At 34.3% G+C, this 23109-nt stretch overlaps 5 protein-coding genes across 21 annotated transcripts; 2 read left to right on the forward strand and 3 right to left on the reverse strand.

Moving 5' to 3' along the window:
• Nucleotides 1-104: 104 nt before the first annotated feature.
• PQBP1 (poly-glutamine tract binding protein 1) lies at nt 105-2238 on the reverse strand. Of its 3 annotated transcripts, none has more exons than XM_076540264.1 (7): nt 2220-2238; nt 1664-1742; nt 1317-1426; nt 969-1144; nt 703-901; nt 453-625; nt 105-371 (listed from the first exon to the last, which is right to left on the reverse strand). In XM_076540264.1, the coding sequence occupies exons 2-7, from the start codon at nt 1731-1733 to the stop codon at nt 179-181; spliced, it is 921 nt and encodes a 306-aa protein (XP_076396379.1). In that variant the 5' UTR covers nt 1734-1742; nt 2220-2238; the 3' UTR covers nt 105-178. The 3 variants fall into 3 exon arrangements, with proteins under 3 accessions (XP_076396379.1, XP_012140927.1, XP_003703480.1); XM_012285537.2 differs by lacking the exon at nt 2220-2238 and adding an exon at nt 2045-2175; XM_003703432.3 differs by lacking the exon at nt 2220-2238 and having other exon boundaries at nt 703-883; nt 1664-1834.
• Nucleotides 2239-2254: 16 nt separating this feature from the next.
• Nucleotides 2255-5924, forward strand: Gos28 (golgi SNAP receptor complex member Gos28). 3 transcript variants are annotated; one of them, XR_013040629.1, is made up of 6 exons: nt 2835-2965; nt 3036-3211; nt 3268-3449; nt 3538-3606; nt 3981-4298; nt 5303-5924. XR_013040629.1 is itself a non-coding variant. In XM_003703426.3 (5 exons), the coding sequence occupies exons 1-5, from the start codon at nt 2361-2363 to the stop codon at nt 4216-4218; spliced, it is 699 nt and encodes a 232-aa protein (XP_003703474.1). In that variant the 5' UTR covers nt 2255-2360; the 3' UTR covers nt 4219-4548. The 3 variants fall into 3 exon arrangements, 2 of the variants coding, with proteins under 2 accessions (XP_003703474.1, XP_076396380.1); XM_003703426.3 differs by lacking the exons at nt 2835-2965; nt 5303-5924 and adding an exon at nt 2255-2394 and having other exon boundaries at nt 3981-4548; XM_076540265.1 differs by lacking the exon at nt 5303-5924 and having other exon boundaries at nt 3981-4548.
• On the reverse strand, nt 4440-15739 carry sno (Protein strawberry notch). Of its 7 annotated transcripts, XM_012285504.2 has the most exons (13): nt 15200-15739; nt 14080-14300; nt 13440-13521; nt 13249-13356; nt 12864-13094; nt 12530-12652; nt 12251-12391; nt 11805-12172; nt 11467-11719; nt 8997-11277; nt 8569-8882; nt 8347-8478; nt 4440-8241 (listed from the first exon to the last, which is right to left on the reverse strand). In XM_012285504.2, exons 2-12 carry the CDS (start codon nt 14080-14082, stop codon nt 8372-8374), a joined length of 4011 nt encoding a protein of 1336 aa, XP_012140894.1. In that variant the 5' UTR covers nt 14083-14300; nt 15200-15739; the 3' UTR covers nt 4440-8241; nt 8347-8371. The 7 variants fall into 7 exon arrangements, with proteins under 7 accessions (XP_012140894.1, XP_076396366.1, XP_076396368.1 ...); XM_076540251.1 differs by lacking the exons at nt 14080-14300; nt 15200-15739 and adding an exon at nt 13693-14056; XM_076540253.1 differs by lacking the exons at nt 14080-14300; nt 15200-15739 and adding an exon at nt 13693-14056 and having other exon boundaries at nt 4440-8271.
• Nucleotides 15740-16366: 627 nt separating this feature from the next.
• On the forward strand, nt 16367-20774 carry Set8 (SET domain containing 8). Of its 4 annotated transcripts, XM_012285508.2 has the most exons (7): nt 16492-16507; nt 16640-16846; nt 17276-17493; nt 17574-17691; nt 17767-18143; nt 18214-18404; nt 18478-18757. In XM_012285508.2, the coding sequence occupies exons 2-7, from the start codon at nt 16783-16785 to the stop codon at nt 18686-18688; spliced, it is 1179 nt and encodes a 392-aa protein (XP_012140898.1). In that variant the 5' UTR covers nt 16492-16507; nt 16640-16782; the 3' UTR covers nt 18689-18757. The 4 variants fall into 4 exon arrangements, with proteins under 4 accessions (XP_076396376.1, XP_076396375.1, XP_012140898.1 ...); XM_076540261.1 differs by lacking the exons at nt 16640-16846; nt 18478-18757 and adding an exon at nt 19838-20774 and having other exon boundaries at nt 16367-16507; XM_076540260.1 differs by lacking the exon at nt 16640-16846 and having other exon boundaries at nt 16371-16507.
• LOC100883956 (uncharacterized) lies at nt 19933-23071 on the reverse strand. Of its 4 annotated transcripts, XM_012285513.2 has the most exons (9): nt 22719-23071; nt 22531-22638; nt 22393-22458; nt 22202-22317; nt 21663-21941; nt 21355-21562; nt 21050-21276; nt 20318-20976; nt 19933-20238 (listed from the first exon to the last, which is right to left on the reverse strand). In XM_012285513.2, the coding sequence occupies exons 1-9, from the start codon at nt 22764-22766 to the stop codon at nt 20189-20191; spliced, it is 1761 nt and encodes a 586-aa protein (XP_012140903.1). In that variant the 5' UTR covers nt 22767-23071; the 3' UTR covers nt 19933-20188. The 4 variants fall into 4 exon arrangements, with proteins under 4 accessions (XP_012140903.1, XP_012140902.1, XP_003703569.2 ...); XM_012285512.2 differs by having other exon boundaries at nt 19933-20976; nt 22414-22458; nt 22719-23068; XM_003703521.3 differs by having other exon boundaries at nt 19933-20976; nt 22719-23068.
• Between the last annotated feature and the right edge of the window lie 38 nt (nt 23072-23109).

The raw sequence follows: 23109 nt of genomic DNA on the forward strand, positions 1-23109 counted from the left end.
CGATGAAATTAAAAAGTATCGGTAAATTTGTATTCGCTTATAAAAGTAAATAGGATTTAAAACAGTTTTTATGTGATGCTAATCGTCTAAAAATATTACCAAAATAAATTTCATAATGTATTTTATAGTCATATTAAAGTGTATAACAAAGTATGTAGTACTGTACACATTAAAGTTTTTACTCTGGCTTTTCAGGAAGAGACACTTTAGGTTTATTAGATGATTCTGACTCTGCTTTACTGGCTCTGTTCGATCGGAGAACCGCGCCTGGACTCGGGTATGGTCTCATTTGATAAAGTGGACCCGATGCAGTTGTGTCTGCACCTGTTTTAGCTTCATTGTGTCTTGCTAAACCATCCGACCATTTTCCTCTACAAAATAAAAGTAAAAAAGAGTAATAGTTTTTAATAATTCATGAATAAGTATAACAATTATTAGAGAATCTATTGTACCGTGGAATATCACTATAAGACGCTGGATCCATAGGATCTAATGTACGATCTTTCTTCTCTTTATTTTCTAATCGTTCCACTCTTTGATTTCTTTTACTGTCTCCTGATTTATGTTTTGATCTATTTTCCACTTTTCTATCCTTTCTATCCGATTTTACTTCTGCTTCATCTACCTAATATATAAAATTATTATTTAAAACAATTTCTTACGAAAAACATAAATATATAGAATAGCAAATCGATGACTAACTTCCATCGGTTCTTGATCGCTACCGCTATCATCGCTCGACATGTTATCATCTTGATCCGCTGCTTTAAGGTGCAATTCTTCTCTCAATTGAGACGCAGGTTGAGATATTTGACATTTTGGATGGCCAGGTGGTAACCAAGACACTAAATCGGACGACCAATCCCAATAATAATGTTGTCCACTGTCGACAAATTGGAAACTAGTTAACGCGAGTAAGAAATTAAAAATATTTCTTACAAGATTGTGACCATTCGTTAAATACTCACGACCCTGGATCATAAACAGCTTTCCAAGTTTCTGGTAAAGGATACTTTTGTATCAATCGCATCTGTTTTTTCAAGTATTTGTCAGAGGGTTGCACATGTCCAAGCCCCCACAATTCTTTACATTTTTTAGTACACTCATGATAAATATTATACTTATTTGGACAACCACTGTATCCCTAAAATGATAATCATGATTAACATTTCTAGATATTGACATCAGTACGATATATATTTACACCATGAAATAGCTATATCCGCTTCCAAACTGAGTTCAAAATTCCAAGAAAACGCAGCGCATCGTTGTAGTCTAAGTTTTTATTTTATACTAATTTTTTATATAACATTTACCATGAACTTCTGCGAAATATCAATTTGATTAATCTCATCTTTGGTACTATCATAATCCTCGGCTATTACTTCTTCGTGTATCTTCTTCTTTGTTTCTTTTTTGGAAGATTCTAGAAATAGATGAAGCTTTAATTTTGTAAGTATTTGTACTTTTAATATACTACTATATTATTTGATAACTTTCTGTAACTTTCGTATTAATTGTAATGTGTCTAGTTGGAAAGCGTTCATAAAAGATAATTAAAAGATAGGAAAAGATAACATAATGATATAGAATAAAAGAATGTGATAAATAATAAATTTTTTCTTATACTTAGTACATATTTAATTAATAAGTTTATATATACCCTGTTTTTCAGATCCAGAAATGAGCCCTCTTTTTGCAAGACGTGCAGCTAATGCCGCTGGAAGTGGCATTATATATTTCTGTTCATAAACAATAAAATATTCTTTAAATACATTCAATTTGGTACATTATGTACTTGTTATTTATAAACATAACATCATATACAAGTAACATTTACGGAGCATAAACGTTAAAACGCTGATATCGTGGTTATCATCATTAGTATTTCGCATAACAGTACTATTGGCGCCATTTAACGGTGAAACATTGAAATCAAATAATAAGTAATTCACATTTGCATCGCAAATATAACGTTAACTTGCGTGCAATGGGCATTTTATAGAAAATTGGATGACTTTTATATAAATAGTTTATACTTAACCTTTAACAATTGTCAAGTTAATTATATAGGTCTTCTAAACTTAAAGGCAAACGACGAGACGTTTCTCACCCTACAGTTATCCTTCTTCAAAAGTAGCTTATGTAGCAAAATGTTACATCTACATTCGCATATAGAGTAAATATTCGTATAAATTATACATATGTGTATGTTATACCTATAGCTCTATATATGTGTGTATATATATATCTACTACTGGCATCATCTGGTCGTGAAACTGTGTTATGTCTATACAATATAGTAGCTATCCACATATCGTAGAAAAGGAATTGTCGCGTTCGTGATTTACGAACAACAAATGGCTAACGCATTAGGCGCAGTTGATTGGGAAGGTAGATGTTGTTTAACACGAATATTGCTTTCATTAATATAATCTTGCCGTTATCAATCAATGAACATGAAAAGATTTTATAGCAAATAATATACCTTGTTTTGACATATGTCATTTTGATACTAATTTAATTTTCTCCATTATATCATACACATAATTATAAGCTTATTTTAACTCTTCTTGTTAAAATTGAATAAAAGTTGAAAATTTTCATTTTCCAGATTTTGTCAATTTCGAATATTTTATTTTCCTCGCATCAAGAATCATTGGAAATAAAACGAATATAATTGCATGAATTTTTTATGCTTATACATATAATTGTAGCTTTAAAATTATTTCCATACAATTTTAAACAAAATTTTATTTCAATAAATTGTTTCGTATCGATTATCATATAAATTACATATGTGTATCGTAATGTTTCTTAACCTCATGAAGCTAGTTTGTCCGTGTTTCTTTTTTTTTTCTTTTCGACAAACATCAAATTTTCATAATATTTTTGCTCATGGTTGTTTGTAACGAAACGTTTAAATTCATTTTAATTGGCGGCGATATTTACAAGCTGAACTTAAGCAATACCATTATTAATTTATAATTACACAAATTAAAATAAATCAGTACTAATATTATACTTTGTTTTAGATTTAAGACGACAAGCGAGGCATTTAGAAAATGAAATCGATGCAAAATTGGTAGCATTTAGCAAGCTTGGGGTCAATACCGGAACCAAGCTAGTTAATGCAGACGAAGTGCCACTTTTGGACGAAGAGCATGTCTTTGAAAATATGGCTTCTGAAATAGAAGCATTGCTTGCCAAAGTAAGTTGAAAATATTGGGTTAGGCTTCAGTAATCCAAGTTGTCTATATTTGATAGTTATTCTCTATAAACGAAAGAATGAGCGAGTTACAACCAAATGGCGCCGCGATGCTGCATACTATGCAACGTCACAAAGATATACTGAAAGATTATAAACTGGAATTCAGTAAAATTAGGAATAATTTTGCGGCAAGAAGAGATAGAGAAGATCTATTAGGAAGCGTTCGCAAAGAAATCGAGTAAATATAACAATTATGTCATCATCCAAAATAATTATTTTCATTTTCATACTTTTAATCGAATATATTCGAATCTTTTATGGAACAGTAATTACAAAAGCGTAAGTGGACTTAATCGTCGGGAAATGTATTTAAAAGAGAACCAACACATTCACAAGTAAGTATGATTCAGAATACATTCGCGGCCGGGTGCACATTATTGCTACATTGGCAAGTGTGATAAGCTTCCTAGCGAAAAGGGTAGTACACAGGAGAAAAGGACATCACCATTTACTGGTTATAAATTTTTTATAACCAAGTAAATTTAGGAATTTAGAAATTTGCAAATGTAGAACCGTAGAGGTTCAAGAATTCGAAAATTTCAACTTGACATATTTAATCGTTCAAAATTAAAGACAATCGATGGGAAACTCCTGCCTTGACATTTTTCCAAAATCGAAAGGAAGCCTATGTCGCTACGGAATGTACACGGTAAAAACTATGTATCCATTCTTTGTTAAACATAAAGTTAACGGAAACTTGGTTTTTCAGTTCGGATCGTTTACTCAATGATCAAATAAGCATAGCGATGGAAACTCGCGATCATCTGATGACTCAGAGACAGACATTCAAGCGTTTACAGACCAGACTAAACGATATCTCAAACCGATTTCCAGCAGTAAACAGTTTATTGCAAAGGATAAATCTGCGTAAAAGACGAGACTCTCTTATTCTTGGTCTCATCATTGGATTTTGCACATTTCTTATGCTGCTATATGCTTTTCATTAAATAACTTTCTATACCAAAGTACTTCCGCCCCCTGTGAGGTTACTAATTCATCGATGGAAATGCAAATATAAGTAGAAGAGGTATTTGGTGACTGTATTTTATGACATATAACAGATATGAGACGTTGAAACTGAAAAATGCCTGTTTATGCACGGTCGCGTAAATGAATTATGAATGGTCGAACGAATGTTTCTGTCCTTATAAGAAAGTAAGAAGAAATGTTAAATTGTACAGTTTTTTTATTGCCTAACATAAGTCGTGGGTCAAACCATGTAAAAAAATTTAATCCACGATTGACATGTTAATAAACATTAAAATGAACGGTGGATATTTTACGCATTTTAAAATTATTTGTACTTGTTTTCGATCTTCCTATATACACGTTTATGTCGTTCGACAATTATCAGAAAGAAGATTGAGTATGTTTGTGCGTCAGGCTACTATGATTATTTAAACGGAAAAACTTTATAGCATTAAAATCGAAGAGAATAAGAACTGTATCGTTTTATATATGTATAAAAGAAAAAAAATTTAACGAAAATCTAAATTAACTGCTGCAGTACAATAGACTGATACTTATGTAAGACATTTTATTTGCTATTCATGTAATTTTACGCAATGCAGAGTACCAAATCTGCGTTTGCAACAAAAAACAATTTACATGTTTTTTTTTTTTCATTTACTGGAAATCCAGTAATAAATTTTATACGCCTATGAATTAATGTTTTTCGTACGCGCATTGGCGTGACTAGGCTTTTTGCTCAAGAGTACAGATACGCGTAAGATCATCGCCACGTTGTGTAGTTATATGTACAGAATGGCGTGTAGCACTGAAGGGTAGTAGTCAATTTCTCATTTGGAAAAATTTCAGTTATTACATTTCTATACCTTTGAATTTCGAACTTTCCAAATGACCAAATTTTGTTAGTTCATAAATACGGGAATTCGAGAAATCGCTAACACCTTGTTACTGCTACCCGCCAAGCATTTCAGAGACCACTTTAATTGCCTATCATCGCGTTAAATCACCACGCCTTGTATAGTTACCGGTTGTACGGTTAAACGATATATCGTCACGTTACAGCGGAGGCAGAGGATCAAGCCTATCTCGAGACCTACACCTAATTACGCCAATGCTGGTATGCCTTTTCGCGGGTACAACGTATACGTGTAAAGCAACAAGAGGAAAATGTGGTATACGCATCGTTATTTTCAGTTACACAACAATGGAGGAAAGTAATATTAACGCGAACGTTACAGTAATAATGGTGGGCTTTGATATTCGAAAAATCGATTTTTCTTTAACATTAGTTTTCATTTTTTTCCCCTTTTTCGTCTTCTTACGAAGTGTCGATTTTACATACACAAACATTTATACATATATATATATATATATATATATATATGTATATGTATATGTGTATATATATATATATATATATATATATATATATATATATATACGTATACATGTATAGAGTCTTCAGAAATCGCTCATTCAATTTCACAAAACACAGCACAGAACGAAAGAGAATCGTTTCGGCAAGTGCAGTGCCTGTTTCCACGTATACTAGATACCACATTTATAAATTACACCTTGTCTGTAATAGGAACTCAAGCAAGAATTGTAAAAATATTGAATATAAGGTACACGTGTGACCTAAAACTGCTTTATATTCTTTAATATATATATTTACACTTTGAAATCTTTCGTATAAATCACAAATCACTTTCGGTATTAAAATTTCGTCAAACGACTTTCCCGTTCCCGATTAGTTTCATTATAAGAATCTCCACGTTCGTAATAAATTAGAAAAATCGAACGATATAAAAGCACGAACGAATATTTCTTTACAAGAAAGCAATCAATCTCGTTAAAAAGGACTAAAACAACGAACGAATACTATTCGATATTATTAAATCGTCTCTGTGATAATATATTAATAAATAATTTACTGGTACGGTTACGTGTAATATCGAATTTTACAAAAATTACAACGTAATAAAAAGATTTATATTTTAGTTACGTACGCAACGAATCTTTCATTTATATCTCTCTTGTTTTATAAATGCAATATGTAGTGTATCCGCAGAAACGTAGTAGTTTTATCTCTCGTACGCTACGTCAAAACGATTTTTCTTTTCCTTTCTCGTAGTAAGGACAATTACGAAGACAGGAAAATATTCACGGTGATAATTTCTGATTTTACAATGTTCGAAGATCGCGCGAACATTTTCTTCGTAATTAATCTGTTTTTCTAATGGAGATTCTACTTAAAACGAATTTTTTATCTTTTTTTTTTTTTCTTTCTATCCTCTCCTCTCCCACCCCGCCCCAACACTCGCTGCTGCCCCGTTTAACTAATCCGAATGTTCTTTCCGCTTTTACCGTTTTTCCGACAAAAACGATAGATCACGAGATCTAATTCGCTCGCTCAGGCGTACAAACAACAGACATCTACTCGCATGACTACCTTTATGATTTTCGAATATAAATATACTGCCGTATGTATCGTTGAAACTAACCATTTCTTTTCAACGTTCACTACTCATAAATTGAGAATATTGGGAGACGAGATTTGATTCTCTTTTCCTTCCTACTTAATAATTTCTTTTAAATCTTCACGCTATTCGTATCATTAAATTACCTAATAAAATTAGTAGTAGTAGTAGTAATAGTAATAGAAGAAGAAGAAGAACAAAGACGAAATAATAATTTCTTCGGTCAGATTACAAAAGGATGAATTTATAAAAAGAGAAAAAAAGTGTTAATTACGCTACATTGGCACTTGTTTGAAAACGATAGATATCTCTTTCGATATAAAGTTTTCCATAGCACAAAAATGTTTGTTTATCTCGTCTCTCTATTTCTTCGTAATAGTAGTAATTATTCTGTTTTCAGTGGGAGTACTAGCACTAATAATAATAGCAGTAGTGTAATAATATTAATGGTAGCAGTAGCAATGGTCATTAATTAACTATTCGATCACTTTCAGCGATTAAATAAAAATTGGAACAGTTCCGTATACATCTGTACTCTCCAGCGAGAACTGATCGTTAAGCGTTGCTCTTTTTTATATAGTACTAATACTACTTTATTTTTCGTCCGAGTTACACTTCGGTCGCGTCGATCAGTCACAATACACAAGCGAACACTTTTCAATCGATTCTCACTGGACGTTGCTTGCATTTCCAAGATATGATTAGCGTTAAGATACAGTTTTTAAGTCGTACGAATCGCTATATCATCTCGTGTTTTCGTTTCTCGTCTCGCCGTCACGAATGCGAAATAAAGCTATCCAACGTTAACCGAAACTCGCTTACACCCGTGATTTTCATCGATGAAAACCTAATCTGCTCTATAAGCGATAATACATTCTACGAATTCTATCTTATTCCCGCGCGCAAACAACTTGCTAACAAGTCTGTTACGCGCGTAATCATAAACTGTATAAAATTAAGGTTTCTGTGTTCTTTCGACGACGTGGAAAAGATGAATGAAATCGACGGAGGGCACAGTCTATGACTAAAATAAAAATTAAAAGGTTGAAGAAAGAAAAAGGGAGATAGATAGATAGATGGATAGATAGATAGATAGATAGATAGATAGATAGATAGATAGATAGATAGAGAGAGAGAGAGAAAGAAAAAACAAATTCTAACTACTTGCAACATTCGTGTATATCGAGATGCGACGGCCGAGAAAATACGTTTCGTTAAAACTTATAAAATAAAAACGTGAAAATCTAACGAAGAGATACGTTTAGATTTGAAAAGTTCATGAAATTGGAAACGTTCGTGTCACGCATTCATTTCACTCGTAGTATTAGACAGGACAATAAAACACTGTTTGGTAGATGTTCATCTTGAAGACTACCTTATACATCTTGATAATTAACACGTCAATCCACGTTTTCCCACGCATTTGCAAATGCACCCTCTTCTTGGGTTTTCTCGAGAATCTTACGAAGAGGGATTTGTCCATCGTACGTTACACATCCGTATTAGCCGCTTCTTTTGGTCCTATTTGGTGAATTATAATATATAATAATTCTAATTATTACGTAGATTTCAACGAAACGAGAATTACGAGTGAAGAGGCAATTAAACAGAGAGGTAATCATTCACCTATGAAAGCGAATCAACGTGATGTTCAAAATGTAAGTTCCTCGGTATTTTCCGAATCCGATGAAAGTTCTTGTCGTAATATCTCCATACAGGACTTTGGAATAAGGGTACCAACTATCTTCAATCCTTCGTCTGTTGAAAAAGAGAAAAATTCGTAAGAATTCGTAAGAATTCCTAGCGATATTTCGACATGCGTGGAAAAGAGAAATTGATATGTATTACCGGTTCGTAACCGCACAACTTGCATCTTCGAATTGTGACCGGAACGTGTCGCTAGAATGCTTTCTACTCGACTCCATACGCTTAAAACTGAACCCGACAAAACATTGTAGGAACGCCTTCGCAGTCCAACCTCGCAGTCCATACCAATAGTTACGTTTTTACAATTACCGCGCCAATAAGCGTGAGAACACGTATCTACGGAAGCTTCGTACTGTTGCGACCAGTGCGGTTCAGCTTCGTCCGAAGATACCTTTTTATATTTCTTTTCTAATTCGCCAAGAGTTTCTTGTCTCAATTGTAATCCTGTATTGGGCCTGTTGAAAAGAATACCATGTATTATTTTCAATGGTCAAATCAATAAAATAACGTGTTCAGCTATCTAAAGTTTTAATAGAGTTCTTCCGAACGAAATAAATTTAATACTGCACCTATAAACCATATACAGTTGATCTTTCTTGCTTTCGGACTTTTTCTTGCTACCGGTGTCCACCGCGACCGCGAGAATCGCCGTTTGTTTTCCGTTACGAATTTGATGACTCAAATAAAAGCCCTCCTTCGACCCTGTTAATTCGGAACACTTATCCACTGCCTCGGCCCAATTCATTCCACGTTCAACGTGAACAACGTGAAGTTCCGTTGGCGCTTTTCCGGTCGCGTGTTTTCGTAGGAAACGATACAATTTAACCCTCTTGACGTTTTCCCCCGAGGTGCCAAGATCAAGGATGCCCATATCGAAACGACCAGTCTTTTTCGCTTGCGTCACGATCGCGTTCAGAGTGTCGGTAAAATATTTGAACAAACGATTTTGCAAATCGACGGGCATACCGAGGATACGATTTAAAAATTTCGACATGTTATTATAGTCTTTGTCCAATGTGAGTACACCGGGCGTACTTTCGCTGTTACAGATCAGACCGACACCCACTAACGCTTCGGCTACATCTTTGAAAAAGTCTCCGTGATAATCTTGAGGCGGTGGTACAAGGGGCGGCTCGTACTTCATGATGGTTCTCATCGTCGCTTCGAGAGCCGCACGGCCGTATTTGTTATCGATGTTGAACTGCGAAAGGTCTCTCGTTTCCGTCGCCCGTCTATCTCCGTGCGTGAGAGCACCGAGACTCTCGAGACGCTTCGCCACGATCGAGGCGAATCGCCGTTCACCTGCCAAGTCCGAGATCAGGAATATGTACTCAGGTGCGTTTACCTGATTCGAACGATGCGTTCGTCCGAATTGCTGTATCGCTCTGTCGGCGCTCCACGGTAATTCCAGAGTGATATGTACCCGTCGCATCTGATTTCTAGCTCGCCTGTCGCTCTGCAACGATATACCACTGCTGGCTGCTTCGGAGATGATCGCTACCGTTTTCTCGCCGTCCATGAACCTCTGTTTTTCCGTCAAGTTCAATGTTTCTAACGGAACATCGACCTCGGACCTGGACTCGTACTGAATAGTCCCATCTTCGGTTTGGACGACTCGACCCTTTCTCCCGGTCATTTCAGCCACATTTTCCGGCCCACCAAACTCGTCGATCAACTGATCCAAAGTATTCGGTGGTAGACGATCACCCAGTTCTTCGATTTCCAATAGCAGTTCTTTTTTCATGGTATACGCGCGCTCGACCGCGTCTCTCGATGGCGCTCGATTGCGCGTCGCTGCTCCCGCGACAACCCCGCGTTTTTTTACCGGCTTCTTCGGTTTCTTGCCACCTTTCTTCTTCCGTCTTCCATCGCCCGAATCGGAATCCGATTCGCTGTAATTGAACGAAGAATCGGAAGTGATGTTGCTTTCTTCGTCACTTTTGTGATCGTCCTCGCTCTCGCTACCGCTTTGCTTGTATTCCGAGCCAGAACTATGACCGCCGTTTCTCTCGTCGTCGGTAAAATCGTCGTCGGATGGGAACGTGCGAACTCTTTTCGTAGCGCGCTGGGCAGCTTGTCGTACCGGTTTCCTCTTACTGCTACCGGCGGAACCGCCAGCACTTTCCATATCTTCCAGTTCGTCTAACCTCTGCATCTTCGACGGCTCGATACCGAGAACTCGATGTATGTGGTTACGATCCGACGCTGGAAAATGCTTTTCGACCAACGATTGAAGCACTCCCTTCGCGGTGGAAACGAAATCGCTCAATTCACCGTCGTCGCGTTCCAATTGTTCCAATGTACGAGCTTCCCCAGTCGATTGCAAACCTATCACTACGCATTTGCCGCATTTCACCGCTTCCCTAGCGACCGCAACGGCGTGTTTCACTTTTGCAGCGATGCACAAATACTTGAAGAAACGCTGATGCGACGACCAAAACTGTCCCCACATCGTTTTCTTCATACGGTTCTCCGCGTCCAACAATTCCGCCGCTTCTTGAAACCTTTGCATCGCTTCCACCCAAAGTCGAACTGATCGATCGTATACCTCGGTGAATTCTTTAGACAACGGTACTTCTTCTATCTTGAAAGCTACTCCATGGAAACTGAGCTGTCGAGCGATGTACATGCCTCGCAATTTCATATCCATCGCTACGATTTCCATCGCGCCAACTCCTCGCTTCTCGACAGCGGTGATGAAATCGTTGAATTCGGGGAACGGTGTGCCTTCGCCCCACATACCTAATCTCACCATATAGGCCATGTTACGGGGTTCGGATGCACCCGTGGCACTAGCGTACACTACTCTAGCTTTCGGAAGTTTATTCTGTAATTCTAAAACCGTCAAACCTGAAACACGTGTATCAATGGGTTAGAATTGGACGGAAATATTTGGTTGTACAGGATGAACCACGGCATCTCATTCGCCTCGAATATTATTCCGAAGCAATCAACCGTGTTCCGTGGTTCACTCTGTCAAATAATCTATAACATAAAACATAAAACATAAAACATAAAACATAAACGATATATAAGTACCAGTTTTGGTAGGCTTTGAGCTACCCGTCGGACACAAGTTCTTCGCGCGATGACACTCGTCGAAAATAATTAGCCCGTCAAAGTCTTCTCCGCACCATTGTAACAGTTGCTTTAAGCGACTTTTATATTTTCCCCCACTCTGTGTAGATTCTCCGATTAACGCGGAATACGTACTGAATATTACTCCTTTCTTAACATTACCGTTTACTGCCGATGAAATTTTTGCGTATTTAAACTTATTCAATGCATGGACCTACAATTGTATCGGTCAGCAATCAGTTATTCGATTTCAACGATATTTCAACGAAATTTTTTATCCGACTACGCGGAAAACATACCTCGATTTTTGATGCACCTATGTCGTTCAGGTCTCGTTCTGCGTCATATTTAAGATCGTTCGAAACAGAAACCCAAATAGCACGTTTCCGACCTTTCAAGTAGTTTTCAAATATAATACCAGCTATGGTTCGTCCTTTACCTACTCCTGCACCATCGCCGATCAAGAAACCGGCGCGTGAACCGTCTGGCAAAAGATGCTCGTGTTGTTGAGACGCGTACGTGATCGATTCGAGTTGTAACGCGGATAGAGCTCCAGTTCGTATCGTTTCCTCCGGTATCGACAGTTTATACCAAACATCTGTCGGTTCGACGCTGGATAATGACGCAGTTTCCACAACAGGATCTGGATGCTTTCGTCCAAGTTTAACTATTAAACGTTAAATCGACTGTTGTATACCGTAAGTACGATACATATGAAAAGTAACATTCAAAAGAACAAACGTACGTTTAGTAGGCATATAATCGGCGTATGTTTCTGCAACGCCCATATCTTCGTCGTCTACTTCTTCCTCTTCTGGTAAAGTTTGTTGTATATTCATTTTAGTCGGGTCTCCAGCATTCATCCACAATTGAGACACTGCTTTACCTTAAACGATATTTATATTATTTTTATCATATTATAATATTATGGCTTTTTCCTACAATTAAAATTTTATTCAATTTAATGAGGGCAATCTAATTAAAACAATTTTATGAACGACACAAGAGGTAAGCTAGAAAATACCTGAGAGTCCAGCTGGCCAATTTGGATGTAAACCATTCTGGTTTAACAACTGGACTAGAGGATTAACACCCATGTTTATTCCAGGTATACCCATAAAGCCACTCATTAAACTCATATCCATGCCTAGAAAATAATAATACGCATAAGATTTCTTAATTATACTTGAATCTCTGGTTCATTATGTAATTTCGTTGAAAATTTTAGCTATGTATGTGCATAAATAATTTATACATACATTAACTGTGTACCTTACATATACACGAAACGATAGAAATAAAATTATTTCATCGTATCATTTTCATATATGTATAAAAGTAAGATTGCTTGCACTTACTCGGTGAAAAAAAGGCTGCAGGATTAAAACCCGCGAGAGTCGCTAATCCTGGTGGAAAAGCGTATGATCCACCAGCGGTAGCTAATTGATTTAATTGACCTAATTGATTTGCATTAACAAATCCAGGCGGTGTACCCTGTGATCCTCCTACGCGTACCATTTCGTATCCTGGTGTCGCTGTCTTGGTTACTAATCCACCAGGAATTTTATTGCCAAATTTCTGATTTAACACTGTCGAACAAGATACGATTTTTAACAATTTAAGCGTAGTTCTATTGGAAACTTTTCGAAATCATCCCCTTTTATGAATTCAATTTTTTTCCAATTGGCAACAACGAATATAATTTATGTATCGACGACTTGTAAACATAAATTTACTCCTTACTATTCATTCCCCCTTGTCCTTTCGTCATGACGTTAGACGGCGCATCCGCAAGTTTTTCATCTTTAATATTTGCTATCCCGGTCGCGGTAGCTAGGTCCTTCCCGCCACCTACGCACAGTTACATCATATACTCACGACAAATTCATGATAACAAAATGTAAGAACATATATCACAAAAACATAAATCTTACCTGGCACACCCATGTTATCGGGATCTTCGTCCTCGTCGCTGCTGCTGTCTTCGTTCATTGCATCCTTCTCCCTTTTGGCCGACTAACAAACAATTTTTTATTACTTTATTATCAACTAGTCCACGGATAAACTATAGAATCGCTTCTTTCTATTACTATCATTATCACAGGCATTCTTGAAACTCTACAAAGTAACGGTTAAACACGGATTTTCATGTACGCGTATCGGCTTCATTTAAAATTAGTTACTAACTTTCAAAATATCATGCAATAATTGATTTCTCTTTATTCGCTTATTTACAAACATCTATATAAATTACATTTCTCACAGAATATCAAGTAAACATTGCTTCCTCTTAATTAAACGACTCTTTGGAGAAACATTGGAAAATTCTGTTTGTAAACTTATTTGAATTTAGAAAAGAATAGGGAGGAGGGGATAGGGAAGATGGAGAGGGAGAACGGTGTGAGTCATTTAAAATTACAATAAGAGAGACAGTGTATTATTTGCGGTATACATGTATCGCGTCTATAGGTTAGTTGTAGCGAGAGATGGATGCTCAAAGAAATACGTATCGTGCGAAAGAAGCGCGCTTTCTTTCAAGTGAATAAAGTGAAATTATTATGAATAAAAACTTACCATGGCAAGAGTTTTTTTTTTTAATTCTTACTGTTACGGAAAGTTCAAAATAAACGAATACTTTGCTGAAACACCAACGGTGAATATTATTTTTGCTATGCAGTCGAAGTTGCTGACTGACAGTGCACGACACTTTTTTCCTCTCGTAAGAATTTCTTGTGTCGTGTTTCGTCAAAAGGACATCGCCCAGTAACGATGGAGTACCCAGTGACTTGTGCGAACTAGGAAATCACAGTGTTAGAAATTACTGTGCGTTTAGGCCGAGCCATTTATGCGGTCTAAAACTAAGCACACTTGAAACGCGTTCGCCAAACACGGCTGCCGCCATCTTGGCTTTCGCCCGGCCCACGGTGCATCGCGATGCAAATACAAAAACACACGCTGCTGCTTGCGGAATACGATTGTACGACGTTGCCGGATTTATGCATCTAAGGGTGTGTTTAGACTAAGCGAGCGAACGCTCGTTCTTCTTCAATTTTCGCGAAATCCTACCATAAACGAGCTTTGTCTCGTTGCACGTCGATTGTTCGCCAAATCGAATTCTCCGTGTAACAAATATTTCATTCGACGCGATTTCTGTTCGAAGCTTTTCATTTTTACGAATATTCGTACGTAATCGTAATCGTAAAGTTGTTCGGTATGATCGAATAATTTGTTCAATCATTGTTTATACGAATGCTTTCGTTCTTGCTCTTGCTCGTCCACTCTAAACGCACCCTAATTGGAACATTTCTAAGAGCGCGTTAACCAAAAACGAGAAAAAGAAAAAAAAATAGAAAAAAAAAAAGATTCCCATTCTTTCGAAGAAACAATTAATCGATGCATTTTCTTCCATATAATCAACGATAATTTTTTAATAATCAAACTTTAAAACGTTCAAATACATACGAAAAGAGGCCACGTTAGTATACGCGATACAAATAAAAAGAGCGGAAAATTCTGACATCTATCGACTATTTCGTAACTACATTTTTCATAACGATGCATGCAAATTTAAAGGAAGGCAGCGATCATCGAAATAAACGATATTAACGAAAGTTTTAAACGTAACAGACAGTTTTACTAATTCGATATGAGAAGAAACGAATAATCGTCATGAGTAAAAAAAATGTCGAAGTACCTTTCGATTTCATAAAAAAATTTCGATCGATGTATCTGTTTTTAATACCATTTAAATAAATGATTCTTCGCTTTACACGTTCCTCCGTACCCGATAGTAGAAATTACACGTCGCTGTGACGAAAGGTATTAGCGAAATCAAGGAGCAAGTCATTGCCACGCGACAGAACGAGTGCCATAGTTTTAACAATTGCTTATTACAGCACGTGTTCTTCCAAATCACAATGAGCAGTAAACAAACTATGTATATCGCGTATCATGTGTTCGTACGCGCGTGGTTACACTTAAACGAGTAGGTACAATCCGACAGACACTTGGCAACGCTGCCGAAGCGCCACTCTGATCGTTAGTTGATTTAAAGTATCCGCGGTAAAAAGAAAAGAATATGGCAACTAACTCTATTCGGAAATATTGAATAACGCGTGTTTAAATAAATTCGAGATTGTTCGCAAAAATCAGACGATTCTAAATCACTTTCTCACCAAAATAATACATATGTATTTCGTATTCTGTGTTTGCTTACCTAAATCTACCTAAAAAATAACATCGTTCTAATACGATCGATCCGAGCTTCGCGCCGCTGACAGCGCCACGTAACGACTAATTCGCTCAACTATCAACCATTCCGAGATGATTTGATTTCGCTAATTTTACATCGTGATTATCTATAAAATTGAAATATTTACCAGTACATTTACTTTGCATTTATACGCGTACACGATTAATATTCCTTCTGCTTTTTTTCCTCCTACATTTTAGAGCATTCTCGTTAGCGCTTCTTCAGTCTAATTACAATTTTATGACATTTCTTAATTTCTTACTCGTAGTTAATACCAGTCATTTATTTATGCGTTTGTTTTCTTGGAAAAAGGAATACTGTTATGTTATACATATATTTGTATAATTTTTGTTTATTCGGTACTGATACTGGATTCTTAAAGTGTTCAATTACACTACAAGTTTAGAAAACGCAGTATTTAACGATTATGAATAATTCGATGTAAAAATTTGTTTAAAGCATTTCTTTCAAAACTATTATTCGTTAAATTGTTTTATACGAAACATATTATGTACAAAAACGTGTTCAACTACTTAATCAAATTCAATTATCAATTGAGTGCTCGATATTTCGTTAATTATATTACATCGAACAAAATATAATATAGAAAGTAATCAAAATTTAATTTATACAAGATATCAAAAATCATCAATGAGATGATCATAAAACACAGCATATGCCAATTGTGTCTATATAATTTAATAATAATGTATCGTTGTTGGATCTGGATGAGCAATGGCGGTATATCCGGTACGTTATTTCGGTATTGTTTGTAATGTCTACCTTGTCGTTACAAGTAGGATGGTTTAAACGAGTCGTAATAATTATTCACGATAAAATCTGTCGGTTGTTCGAATTTCTAATTTAAATAATTTTTCTTAGATGAGCGTAAAAAGCATACATGTACGTTAAACGAACGCAAATGTAAAAATTTGAATTGCTATAATAAAAACCGTTTGCGTTCGATACTCTAGCGTTGACGTGAATCGAGATATATAGTGGTCTCGCATAATCGAACATTTTGTATGAGAATAATAAATTCGAAATTTGTTCGTTGTGTGGAAAAATCAAGGGATAACATGTCGAAAGGTAGGGATACAATTCGGAAAGATTTATGCATATTTTCACTGAAGATTTCGCGTTAAGAATCAGGTTATGTTTTGGTAGATTTCATTTCTTTTACTTTATCGTTTCGAACATTGTGCTTCAGACGCTAATTATGGGAAGGCTCGAGTCATTTTTCAAATTTTATTATTAATCAATTTTCTCCAAGTCTGATGGAAATTTGTTATCTCCGAATAAATTTACTTTATTGTACATATACCATGATATTATTAACATTTGTTACTGTAAACTGTACAAAATTATATTGTAAAATTCCATGACAATAAACAGTTTACACGGAATATAAATGTTTGTATCTATTTACACGTGTCCGATATATGTTTATAATTATGATTGAATTAGAAAAAATGAAATTCAGAGTGTTATTATATATCAAACGAATTATGATTATAGGAATACGAAAACAAAGAACGCAAAAAGAACAAATGAAAAGTATGATTTGTACAAGAGCTACTATAAAATCGACGCAATGTAATAATATAAATTCTCCGATGAAAAAAGAAGCCAAATTAAGTAATAGTATAGATATAAAAACTGATAATTTAGACGAAACACGTAGAGCGACCGAATGTAAATCACCCGTACATATAGGTTCATATTTCTATGCGTCAGTAAGTAATTTATATATTTAAGTTTCTTAATACAACGAGATTTTCATTCGAAAGGTATTAATATATATTCTCCACTGTAGATTACAGATGTAAAAAATAAAACTTCCATAGTAGATATCAAAGAAAGATTCTATGCTGAAGAACAAATTAATTTACAAAATGACATTCGCACTGATGTTGGTCACTTTAGAACAGATGGTAATGTATATAGCGATTGCCTTTGATGTGTACACGTTTAACCGGTATTACTAATCCGTTTAATGAAAATTTTAGAAACGCCCGTAGCTGTACCTATTCACAGCCCATCGACTCCACACAGAATAAATATGCCGAACAATCAACTAGAAGATACAGACGAAGGAAACGGTAACAATAGCAAGCATAATAAACCAATAAATCAGGCTCCAGAGGTTAATTCGGTACAACAAGCTTTCAAAAAGCCTGCTAATCGTGGTCGTAGAAAATTAAATAGCAACCAAACTATCGGTCAACGTTCAACAAATTCTTCAAACGATAAAAATACAAATCATAAGCTTACCGATTATTATCCTGTGCGCCGTAGTATAAGAAAATCGAAAAAAGCTGTACTAGAGGAGAAACAACGTGATATGGAAAACAAAGTGCTTTGTCAAGTGGAGGAAGGTTTAGAGGTAAAAGAATATCGATTAAAATAAGTCGATGATAGAAGATGCGTAAATATTTTACAGAAACTTTTTCCAGGTAAGACATTTTGCCGGTAAAGGTCGTGGCGTTGTAACAACGCGAGAATTTATGAAAGGAGAATTCGTTGTGGAATATATTGGTGAATTGATTGACCAAGTAACAGCAAAGAAACGAGAAAAGATATACGCACAAGATCAAAACACCGGATGTTATATGTATTATTTTCAACATCGTAATCATCAGTATTGGTAAGTGTTTTATGAATGATTATATGCAAAGTATCATGAACCAGAAATTACTTATATCTCACTGCATTTTTAGTGTCGATGCAACAGCAGAGACTGATAAGTTAGGTAGATTAGTTAATCATTCAAGAAACGGTAACTTAGTTGCACGAGTAATAGAAGTAGGTACGACACCTCATCTGGTACTTACGGCGAAAGAGAACATATCTATCGGGGTAGAAGTAACGTACGATTATGGAGATCGAAGTCGTGAAGCTATTCGTCATCATCCATGGTTGGCATTATAGCATCTTCAGATTAATTAATTGCGTAGTATGGATTTATATTGTACAGCAGAATTCATTTATCTGATTTTGTTCCTCCTATGAAGGAACATTATACAGAGAGGAAAAATTAGTTGAAGTTTACAGAACAAACATATACAAAATAGACTTGTATTCATGTATCTGCTTTTCTTAGTATTTACATATTTCTTAAACTGTTCTACAAACAGTCAGTTGCATGTCTGTTTAATATTATGCCTTTTTCATCGTTAAAAAAAGAAATAACATTAAACTTCCAGAATATGTGTATTAAAAATCAATAATACCTTTCAATATATGTAATTGTTTTAAAACTTCAAAATATTTACCTCTTACAATTCATAATGTTCATGTACTACACATCGAATTACTATTCGATTAATAACAAATACTTCATCTAGTCTTGGCTTTAGTCTAGTATTTACCAAATTTCAGAATTTTAACTATATAGCTCGACATACTAGGCCAAAACTTTTCCTGGTTGAAGAATTTGTGATACCATGACGTAATTATACATATATATATATATATATTCTTTTTCTTTTCAATGCTTAACTGCAGAGTACTTCGATCTCTGTATCGTAATATTTATGTTTTAAAATAACTTTTTTTATCAATTGATCACTGCCATTACTCGCGTAATGTTATTAAAAAGAAAACAATAGTTTCTGAAATATGTAAGATAAATGAAATCCGATGTAAATGGTTCTAAAACATTCTGATTTTTTTAACGGATATATTGAAAGAATAAAAAATATTTAAAGAAAACTTTTTTAATTAAGTTAAATAAACATACACAGAATTGGTGTATTATGCATCTACGTACTGTCACCAATATTTTATCAGTATTCTTTTATCTATCATCGATTTATGTATAAGTTGTAGCAATAGCTTATAAGGTTCATTGTAATTTTCGTTTTGTCGATCTGAATTGTATTTATACATAATAATTCTTGATATTTATTCATACGAACATTGAAGTATTTTATACAATTGGTTTAATGTTATAAATGAATTTTCGAAATTACAGTTCAGTGTAGTTTTTAATATTATAATATGTACCGCGTTATTCGTTCTTAACAATAGTATTGTAATATGCGAAATATAAATTGTACAAACATATTTTTGTTTCAGTTGAAATATATGTAAAGTATATAATTTATTTAAATATTGTAAATAAATAATATCAAAAATATCCTACAAGTATTAATGAGTTAAAAACAATGATATACTGCTAAGAGGGATTAATGCCTACATTTATTTCAATATATGTAAAAAAAAGAAAATATAATGAACAATATAAATTGAAAATACTTTCGCATTGGTAATTGACTTAGATTCACTGATCGTTTGCAACGTTAATAATTTCATCGTCTTCGGAATTTTCGCCGCTACCTATAAACGTTTCTTCGTCAGCTTTTAAAAACGGTGGTGGAAAGAATGATGAAAATTCTTTAGGTTTTGGTAAAGTTATAACTGTGCTTTCTAATTTCTCTTCAGTAGGATCTTCGTCCAATTGGTTTTCTCTAAAATTTCTTTGGCATTCAGACATTAATTTTATGATATCGGATTTCTCAGATATTTCATTCAATTGCAACCTATCAGTCGAATTACCACTAGTTTCATTAATTCCAATATAATTAGGCGCTGGCGAAGGTGTATTAAGCGAAGGCATCGGCGGAGGTGTAGGAACCCGATAATGCTGAACATCAGAGGCGGTTTCCTTCATTACATGTTTATACATTCGTTCAAGGGCTTTCGATTCTCTCTCAGACATCGATTTTTGTTTATCCACTAAAACATCCTTTAATTCGGACATGAAACTTTTAATTAACGATTTGTCTCGTTTATAGTTGTATAATGAAATTTCGTCGCTTTCGTCGATTAAAGGCTTTAAATATTCTTCTTTAATATATTCTTCGAAAACTTCGTCTAGAATTTGTGGTTCCGAGTTATCTATAATAATGGTATCAGAATCTGCAGCTGAAGTTGGAATATTTGTCTCTATATGATTATTCGTGTAATTACTGATTTGTGTTTTTATAAGGAATAAACTACTAAATTCAACAAACTCTTTTGCATTTTCAATGTCCTTTTGAGCCATGTTCAACTCTTTTTCTATATTTTCCATCGCATCTTTATATGTCACAGTTTCGCTAATATTATCGATATCCTGAAGTACCGATAATATATGATTGTAAGCTAATTGTAACTTATTCGATGCTAAATATGCATGCATGTATAAATCTTGCCACTGTGACGAAAGTGGTCCTCTAAAATAATAAAAATGATATATAATGTATAACATTCTTATATACAAGGAAATTTTCTCTATAATATTCTTACTTGTATTTGTATTGCATTGGTTCTGCTTTGAAACTATAGTAAACATCAATGACTTCTGACAATTTCCTTTTATGTACTGACAAACATCTTGTTAAATGTCGTATAATGCAAATTAATTTTAATTCAGGAATTTTACTGTAAGATTGTTGCCATATATAATTATCATAAGCAATAGCTAATAAATATAACATTTCTGATTGCGTAAGAACGTAGGTGTGATATAAAGTCTATTAAAAAAAAAAACAGAGAAGAAAGTAACATACAATATACATTTATAAATATATACATATTATCTATATCTTAACCTTCAATTTTTGATAATTTATTTCACCACGTATCGCAAGAGATGCAGATTTCAATCTTGTTAACAAATCTTCGCAAGCAACATTTGGTGGTAATAACTTTAGAAGAATTAAAGAAGTAGAATAATAAATATACGAAGTATGTTCCAAACAGATTACAATATTTTCTACTATAGGTTGCAAATATCTCAGTCTTTCTGCTGTAAGATTACTGTTAAATTAAACATCGATTACTTAATTACATCAAACAGTTCCAAAAATATTACTTGTAAAATTACAATCAGTCGATTATGAATTCTTTAATAACTTACTAAAATTTTTGAGCACTTTTCCCTTTGTCTAACTTTATTTTATATCCATATTTCAAAATTTTCAATCCCTTTTTACAAACATCAAACAAGTCACCTTGTAAGATTACGAAAGATTTTAAATTTTTGCATGCCTGCATTCTCAAACATTTCATGTAACTAATGTAAGATAATACAACTGACGTGAAAAAACTGGTTAGATATTTATATCGAGTGTTACATGAAATGTAAACTGAAGATGATAAGAGTGCACCAAACGAAACGAATTGAAACAATGTAGACCTGCAAGGTATCGGCATCGTTAACGTTTCACTTTGTACTTTTAATTTTATTCGCCAGAAGACACGAAGAAAGTGTTGCCAAACATACAGTTTTTAGTATCAGTCTTAGCTACTATTACAAGCACTACTGTGTATTCAAACTATCCTAAAATGATGAAAGAAAGAGCAATGGCAGAATATGTTTGGTGATGTATGCTTCGTGTCTTGCAGCAAAAGAATAACCAATTTATTATTTGATACTTCGTAAATTCTAATAATTACCTCCATGATTTTAACTTGTACTTTTCGCAAAAATTATGTATCGCAAATGCATGATCGTTTAAAAGCACCTTTGCGTTTAAAATGGTTTCTATCTGTTTGTTAGATAAATCATCATCCTATTACAAATAAAATGTTACAAAATACAGTTCACACAAACAAAATTTTATGCATTATCACATACATATTTATACCTGAATTATTTTTAAACCTACAATAGTTAACCATTTCAAGCTGTTTTTTACAGTATATAAAAAACCCTAGAAATATACAAATGTTTATTGCATCGAACAATTGCATGTTCGTCGATTTATAGCAAGTAAGAAATTTACAGCTAATTTGGATTTCCTTTCTTCGCATTTGATCGTAGATTTAGGTATTAATACGCTTTCAAAATCCATATAACCTAATTTATATAAATGTTCATACAGGGAAGTGCCCTAAAATTACAAGAAAAAAATTATGATACATCAATATTATCAGTGAAAATTTACATATAACATCGTGTTCACGTACGTACCTGTATTACCACGTCTTCATCTTCAACATTGATATTATCGACGTTCATGATATCATTTATATTCAGGCGAAGACATTCAATTATATTACTTTAATTTTTAAAAATAATGTTTCGTTTTATAACACTTATCATAATTGATTACTTCTACATTGTAGGTTAAAAGAACGTAAGTCGATTTGTTCAACGATTATGATATTAATATTATTGTATATTTGAATGCACATACTTTTGTTATTTAATTTACGTTACTTATATAAAACATGAACTATTTGATTTTGTAAAATTGTATAATACGCGTTTAGACTCATATAAATATTCGACGTATTATGTACTCTCCATTATGAACTCGTGCGACGCAGAACGCGATCAACCACGATTAACTTCGGTAATT

Source organism: Megachile rotundata, chromosome 15 (assembly GCF_050947335.1).
Source record: "Megachile rotundata isolate GNS110a chromosome 15, iyMegRotu1, whole genome shotgun sequence".
Taxonomy (NCBI): Eukaryota; Metazoa; Arthropoda; class Insecta; order Hymenoptera; family Megachilidae; genus Megachile; species Megachile rotundata.

What these genes read in the sequence shown, in the direction of transcription:
- PQBP1 (XM_076540264.1), bottom strand. Translation starts at nt 1,733, where the DNA reads ATGCCACTTCCAGCGGCATTAGCTGCACGTCTTGCAAAAAGAGGGCTC. An exon ending in ATATTTCGCAGAAGTTCATG is followed by an intron (nt 1,145 to 1,316) that starts GTAAATGTTATA and finishes TTATCATTTTAG; the next exon opens with GGATACAGTGGTTGTCCAAA. An exon ending in GCTGTTTATGATCCAGGGTC is followed by an intron (nt 902 to 968) that starts GTGAGTATTTAA and finishes CGCGTTAACTAG; the next exon opens with TTTCCAATTTGTCGACAGTG.
- Gos28 (XM_076540265.1), top strand. Translation starts at nt 2,899, where the DNA reads ATGGTTGTTTGTAACGAAACGTTTAAATTCATTTTAATTGGCGGCGAT. An exon ending in AGCGTTCGCAAAGAAATCGA is followed by an intron (nt 3,450 to 3,537) that starts GTAAATATAACA and finishes TTTATGGAACAG; the next exon opens with TAATTACAAAAGCGTAAGTG. An exon ending in GAGAACCAACACATTCACAA is followed by an intron (nt 3,607 to 3,980) that starts GTAAGTATGATT and finishes TTGGTTTTTCAG; the next exon opens with TTCGGATCGTTTACTCAATG.
- sno (XM_076540251.1), bottom strand. Translation starts at nt 13,746, where the DNA reads ATGTTTGTAAATAAGCGAATAAAGAGAAATCAATTATTGCATGATATT. An exon ending in TTGGCCAGCTGGACTCTCAG is followed by an intron (nt 12,392 to 12,529) that starts GTATTTTCTAGC and finishes ATATCGTTTAAG; the next exon opens with GTAAAGCAGTGTCTCAATTG. An exon ending in CAACTGTATATGGTTTATAG is followed by an intron (nt 8,883 to 8,996) that starts GTGCAGTATTAA and finishes TCTTTTCAACAG; the next exon opens with GCCCAATACAGGATTACAAT.
- Set8 (XM_076540260.1), top strand. Translation starts at nt 16,414, where the DNA reads ATGATCATAAAACACAGCATATGCCAATTGTGTCTATATAATTTAATA. An exon ending in GTTCATATTTCTATGCGTCA is followed by an intron (nt 17,494 to 17,573) that starts GTAAGTAATTTA and finishes TCTCCACTGTAG; the next exon opens with ATTACAGATGTAAAAAATAA. An exon ending in TGGTCACTTTAGAACAGATG is followed by an intron (nt 17,692 to 17,766) that starts GTAATGTATATA and finishes TGAAAATTTTAG; the next exon opens with AAACGCCCGTAGCTGTACCT.
- LOC100883956 (XM_003703521.3), bottom strand. Translation starts at nt 22,766, where the DNA reads ATGAACGTCGATAATATCAATGTTGAAGATGAAGACGTGGTAATACAG. An exon ending in TAGGTTTAAAAATAATTCAG is followed by an intron (nt 22,318 to 22,392) that starts GTATAAATATGT and finishes TATTTGTAATAG; the next exon opens with GATGATGATTTATCTAACAA. An exon ending in TAAATTATCAAAAATTGAAG is followed by an intron (nt 21,277 to 21,354) that starts GTTAAGATATAG and finishes TTTTTTTAATAG; the next exon opens with ACTTTATATCACACCTACGT.